The sequence below is a fragment of the Pieris rapae genome, chromosome 5 (assembly GCF_905147795.1).
Source record: "Pieris rapae chromosome 5, ilPieRapa1.1, whole genome shotgun sequence".
Lineage (NCBI taxonomy): Eukaryota > Metazoa > Arthropoda > Insecta > Lepidoptera > Pieridae > Pieris > Pieris rapae.
In genome coordinates this window covers 74,173-80,564 of record NC_059513.1, presented here as the reverse complement: position 1 = coordinate 80,564, position 6,392 = coordinate 74,173, and the positions used below count along the sequence as shown (strand labels likewise).

Below are 6,392 nucleotides of genomic sequence, written 5' to 3'. Positions count from 1 at the left end.
CCTCATTTCGCCTTAGCAACCGCTAGCCATTATTATATTTTTTATATAGGTAAGTATTCGTTAATTTGTCAGTAAGTTGTTTTCTACTGTCGTTACCTAAAATGCCCTCCCGGTGATGGGATTTCTACCATTTACGAACACAAGGCACTTTACAATAAATAACACAAAATTATAACGATGATTTCAAAAAGGTTAAATAAATTTTTGCGTTTAGTAAGAAATATACAATAATAAAAATACAAGTAAACATTAGAGTAAACAGTAGAGCGCAGTGTTAATTTTTTGTAAATAAGTAAGGTCCTTTTAATTTATATTCGCTTTGGAGCAGATTACCGTTTAACATTAAAAAATACACTAATTATAAACAATATAATTTGTATGTATTTCGATTTCAATCGCTCGATTCTTTATTTGTATCAATAAAATATGTCGAAAAAATATCAAAATAAAACAGAACAAACATGATTTTATTTCATTTTACGCATTAGGATGACGTTCGACTAAGTTTTAGAAAAGAAAACATAATATATGTTTGTTTAGCTGTGTTAATTAATACATTTAAACAAACGTATATTCTGTTTTCTTTTCGAAAGTATTCCTTCGGTCGCTTTTTTAGCGCGATTACTATCCTTGTTCTTGTTTTGTTTCTGTACAAATTTGATGAATAGTACATATAAACATTATAATATATTTTATTGTAAGATTGAGATGTGACGTCTGACGTTTACAAATATAATGCCACAGTTAAGTGTAATTAATACTTACGTTACTATTGGCGTTAATTATAAAAATTGTCAGAATTATTTTGAAGTGAAACTTCTTTAGAAGCGTTGTGATTTCAAACCGAATGCAACGGAAAAAGCGACTTAGAACACACACATTTAGATAATGGAAAATGATTAATTTATATATGATTAATAATAAAAAAATTGTTTTTGAAGGTTTCACTTCTAACATGTGTGAATTGCACATGTTTTTTTTTACTTTTATCTCCAAGATATTTTTTCATATCTCAACCGTTTCTGAGATGGAAACCGAAGGGCGGTACGCTAACGCTATTCATTCTATAATGCGTGTAAGATTCTATAATTAAGAAAAAATAGTCGATAAATCATTAACATGTATATGATGATGAGTAATATTCATGGTTTATTAATCTATTTATTATTTATTAATACAAAATTATCAGTTTAATAAATTACCTGTTACACGAATTTGAGATGCCAGTAGGTAACTACTATTGCATACCAAACTCATCAGACTAATACTTCTTGTATTACAGGAAAAAATATACAAATTATATTGATATAAATGACCTCTTTACAGAATCTAACGATTCAATGAGTATATTATCTCTTTCGCACATCTCGTTCAGCCATCGAGATGACACACATCATCATTGGAAACGAATTCGAAAAGCGATTTGAAATAAAAAAAAATGTTTATCATGTATCTTTCAAAAAAGTGGAAAATTTTGTTACTGTAGATTTAACTACTGATGTCTTTTAAATTGTTGGCATTTTTATTTACAGTTTTATCGTTAATTTATTTGTTGAAAATTAGTGATTATTATATTTGTTGATTGTTATTCTAAAAGTAATTGTTTGAAATGTCACATTGAATGAGCTTCGAAGTGGATCGTTACTCGCCGGCCTGGGCACACGTAGCCCTCTGTGCTGACCTCACTTGGGCCTCCGAACCTCCAGATGATTTTATCATAGCCAATCAGGTAGCCGCGGTTGACTTATTTCGTCTCCTTCCTAGCGTCACATACCATTACTATGATCTGTACGATTGTGAGTCGTTTTTGCGTTAGTTTGAATTATGTCCTCAGCGCCTATTGGCACAACACTGCCGTGTTTCGCAAATATTGCAAGACCAGACGACAGAGTCTTCGCAAAATTCAGCAAACCGATATGATGCAGCGGGTATGGATTTAAGTACATATTCTACTATAAGCAGTACCAAATTAATCTATTTCGGGATAATGGGCTAATTGGCATACCACAATTAATAAAATTATTATTAGTTTAAGATAAGTAGAGGGTAGATACACGCGGGTGTAAAGGTAAAAATTACCTATTCGGCCCCATTTTTATGATAATTGAATTCCAGAGAAACACCTTGACAATGTTAGAGCAAGTGGTCAGAGAAGTGTGAAAGACGTGATACCGGAATCTAGACTGGCTCAATTTTATGGTAACTTTTGTTACGACGAACACAGGTACCTATATATCGTTTTAGAAAAACATGAAAAATAATACCTAGTGATAGTATATAAATACAAGTTGTTGGTTAGAGAGAGCTGCTACACAAACCCAAATGACGTCAGGATTCGCCCTTGCTGCGCTCAGGGATACGACAACTCCGATGTCACCGAATGCTGGATGTTACCTGAGGTACATTTAATTAGCTTTGTTTTTCGTTTATTATATTTCGGACTGAGTATTGAAAAGTACATTCCTACAGGTTGAGTATTGGTTTCGTAAGCTGATGGAAGATCCCTCGGAACGAAGCATGGTGCCACGACGACGCAGGCAGTACCGGATACCAGCTGATGACGATTTGTGCGTACCTTTTCGACTTTATACATATTTAATATAATATGAAACTCCTGGGTATAGGTAGATTTTAGGCCCGACACGGCTCTCTGACGAACACCAAAAAAAATCCAACATACTTGGTGAAAATGGTGAGAAAATACTGCAGGGACGGTATAATAGTTGGTCATGTGTATTAAGTATTAATGAGCACCAATCGGCAGCTAGCGAGCGCTGGAGCCCGATTGGCGCACGGAATCTAGAGGAGGCGAGCCTGGAGGCCAGAGTGCGGAGTGTGCGTCAATTGTGGGAGGACGAAGAACAAAAGCCACAGCCCTCTCCGCCCCAGAACTCTAGGAAGATGAGGGCACGCCGCAGACAGCCCCGACGACTCAGCGCCCTGGCCCCCCCTCCGCCCCTCTATTGCTTGGACACTTCAGCGCAACTAGTCTGTGACCCGACTTGTAAGGTATGCGCGACGACTCAATAGTAGCTAGCTTGTAACTTTGACATCTCTAAAATAGCCATCTTATTTTTTTTCAGTTCCATTTTGAATCTCCTAGAGCGCCAACTGCTGATTTTCAGCGAGTAATAAGCCGCTACTCTGCGAGTATGCAGGCTTTAATGCGAGCCTCTGCGACCAGATATCCCTTGTACCGAGGTACTAATGTGAGTCGATACGCTCCCACCGGACAGAGACCCTTAAGATGTTCAGATAAACGCTGCATATGGTGGCCGAGAGATTCTCAGCAACCTAACAAGTATTACCAAACAAAAATACGTTCAAAACCACGACCGCAGCCTGTTTCTACTGACAAGGAACTGGACAGGACTGACAATGTTAAAACACCAGAAGAACCTCTCGAGAGGTCAAATGAAAACACCGAGGATGAGATAGAAAAACCAGATAGCCCAAAACTAAGAGACAAAGTAGTAGAGGATGATCAAATGGCATCTACAAGTACAGCTCCTACTGCAAATTCTGAACGAAAGAAACGACTGTACAGCACCGTCCTTAGCATGAGTCCTCCGATAAACATAACAGCAAGCTGCATAAGAATAAACAAGCTCTCACCGGGAATTTTAAAACTGAATCCAAAAATTGTGCTACAGACGCGCCTAAGAACTTCAACCGTAGATAACAAATTTGAGGAGCTTGAAAAGGAAGCATTAGAACAATATAAGGCATCAGACGAAAGCATTGATTCTAAATTTCATGAACTGGAAAAAGAAGCTGTAGAACAATATAGCACTAGTAACAGTAACACCAGCTGCAGTAGTGGAAACTCAGGAGAAAAGAAACTCAACTCTACCATGGATATAAAAAAATCATCAAATTTTCAAAAGGATAAATCAGTTGATAGTCTTGTTATTTACTCGCAAAATTTTCCGGATCTTAATGCAAGAGGGCACAGTAGCGTTACAAATCTAAAAAACTCCCATGTCCCCCATAGGGGGGAAAAAAAAGAATTGAACCACAGATCATATAAAGCTTCTAAAAAGAATAAATCGGAGTCACATAATGCTGGGTCTGACACAGATTATGAATCCAGACACAATAAAGCCAGTCATAAAGGTGCTATGCATTGGACACTTCACCTGATGCCATCAAAAAAGAGACACTTGTCTTCTTGTGTATCGGATTTTTCCTCAGATGATGACTTAGGAGAACCACCAGGTTTTATTAAAGACAGGCCTTGTATTAAGCACCAGTTAACTGGAAAATTTAAAATGTCAGCGCATGGTGCAGGTGATTTACAGCCAATTATAAGAAAAACCTAGAATCTTGCAAATTAATGTAAGCTAACATAGTCAAAAAATTTTTCAGTATGTTTATGGTGTTATGTAACAATTTGAAGCTATCAATGTGATCAAAAACTTATTTTTACTAGTCATAAATAATTTGTATATATATTTTTGTATTTGTCTTTACTTGATATTTAAGAAAACAATTTCAAATAATGAAAATGTTACACTGAAAATTGCTTAGATGTTGAGTTATGAAAAAATAAATATTTATATTTATTTGTATGCATGTTTTATTTGTATGTATCTACATTTTATTTTGTTCCCAACTGTTCCAAAAATAAATGAATGGATTTAACCAAACAAATCAGCTTTCTTCTAAGAATTTTTCTAAGTCTGAACTGTCAACATCCAATTCAATTTGTTCAAGTGCTGTTGGTAATGGCTGTGGTCCTGAACCTGTAATTTTTCATTAACAATATATATCCAATATAGAAATCAAATTTCTTCTTTCATATAGATTGTATTTAGAAAAAGCAAATTTAACCAAACCTAAGCTTAGAAAAAAATAAAAAATAAAATATGTTTATTTTGGAACATAAGATCTTCTAGGTATCACTTATTCCACGTCAATCAATTCAAACTTGTAGGCATCCCTACTCATCGGCAAAGACAGAGGGTGTAGGCCGAGAGAAAAAGCCGGCGTAAAAAACTCTCGGTACTCTTTTAAAAAAGCAAATCATCAAACAATATTTAGAACAAATATATCAAATTAATTAGAGGCAGCCTGCCCAGCACTAGTCCCAGGCCCTTTTATCAACTAGATAATCAATAACTTTATAGTAAGCCTTTTTACACAGCTTTTCTTTAATACATTTCTTAAATTTATTAAAAGGCAGAGATAAAAGAGCCTCTGGGATTTTATTAAAGAAGAGTATCCCTTTCAAAAACATTGAAAGTGATATTACTTTCATGTTGAAAAATGGTTCTTCAGGTCAAGCAACCGTTGTTAGAACTTATAATAACAAAAGAGTCTTAAAAATTTGTTACATTATAATTTAACACCCCCTAAGGCTAAGAATAGGTGACTTCTATGTTAAGCTAATTGAGGCTTTATTTGAGACGAGTTGCATAACACAAAAATACAAACCTGAAGGTAAGCTGCCACTGGTCAAATATCTTGCAACATCACTCTGGAAAGCAGCTGCACTAGTCTCTCTCTTTATTTGCAGCTCTGCAAACTGTTGTCTCTCTCTTTTGTGATTTAGCTCTGCATTTTCTTTTGCTAATTGTGTTCTTGTTTCTTCAAGCTGTGCTGTTAATGTATTTTTATCATAACATATAACAAAAAAAATGTATATTAGAACATGTAAGGAAGCTAAGATTATAAGAAGTACTCACTCATTTTTTTCTTTTTATAGAGACTTAATTCATAATGATGATCCAGCTTCCATTTTTCCATATTACTTTTTTCTACTATATCTTCAAACTCAACTAGTTGCTCCTCAACTTCTTGTAATAATATTTGTACATTTTTTAAGCTGTCCATACATTGGGCGACACTTGCTGTTAACATTGGTATATAAGCTATATTATTTGAAAGTTCTGTCGCAGTTTTTAAACGCTTATTCGAGATCTCATTCAAGTGAAGGACTAATTTATCTATTTCTTCGGCGGCTTTTGCATTTTTGTCGGAATATTCATGTAGTTCAGCCCATTCCTCATGATATCTCTCTAATAATTCACCGCCAGCCCCGAAGTTTATTCTTTCATTAGAAACTTTCTGTTTATCTTTAAATATATTAGTAACCTTCTGAACCTCTTGCAGAGTCTGCCGAAGATTATTACTTGAACTTAAGCCATCTTGAACAACTGAAATAAATTCTTTAAGATTGCCTAGCATTCTTTAAAATCGGTACGGAAAAGAATCAAAACAAATTTAAAAAGTAAGAATCTTGTCATCACATATTAAATAATAACAATTGACATTGGACTGATCAAAATATGGAAGTTCTTCTTTTTAGGTTGTTTGTGATTTTTGGCAATTAATTCATAGAGTATAATATAAACAATGTTATGAATATAATATACTCTATACCATAAAAT

At 34.6% G+C, this 6,392-nt stretch overlaps 2 protein-coding genes across 2 annotated transcripts; one reads left to right on the top strand and one right to left on the bottom strand.

Moving 5' to 3' along the window:
• Positions 1 to 1,007: 1,007 nt before the first annotated feature.
• Positions 1,008 to 4,429, top strand: LOC110997747. Its single transcript, XM_022266053.2, has 7 exons — positions 1,008 to 1,729; positions 1,835 to 1,928; positions 2,116 to 2,224; positions 2,300 to 2,399; positions 2,470 to 2,567; positions 2,769 to 3,009; positions 3,084 to 4,429. Exons 1-7 carry the CDS (start codon positions 1,622 to 1,624, stop codon positions 4,320 to 4,322), a joined length of 1,989 nt encoding a protein of 662 aa, XP_022121745.2. The 5' UTR covers positions 1,008 to 1,621; the 3' UTR covers positions 4,323 to 4,429.
• A 121-nt stretch (positions 4,430 to 4,550) lies between these two features.
• Positions 4,551 to 6,301, bottom strand: LOC110997744 (dysbindin). The gene is made up of 3 exons (XM_022266048.2): positions 5,688 to 6,301; positions 5,437 to 5,601; positions 4,551 to 4,745 (listed from the first exon to the last, which is right to left on the bottom strand). Exons 1-3 carry the CDS (start codon positions 6,187 to 6,189, stop codon positions 4,654 to 4,656), a joined length of 759 nt encoding a protein of 252 aa, XP_022121740.2. The 5' UTR covers positions 6,190 to 6,301; the 3' UTR covers positions 4,551 to 4,653.
• Positions 6,302 to 6,392: the final 91 nt, after the last annotated feature.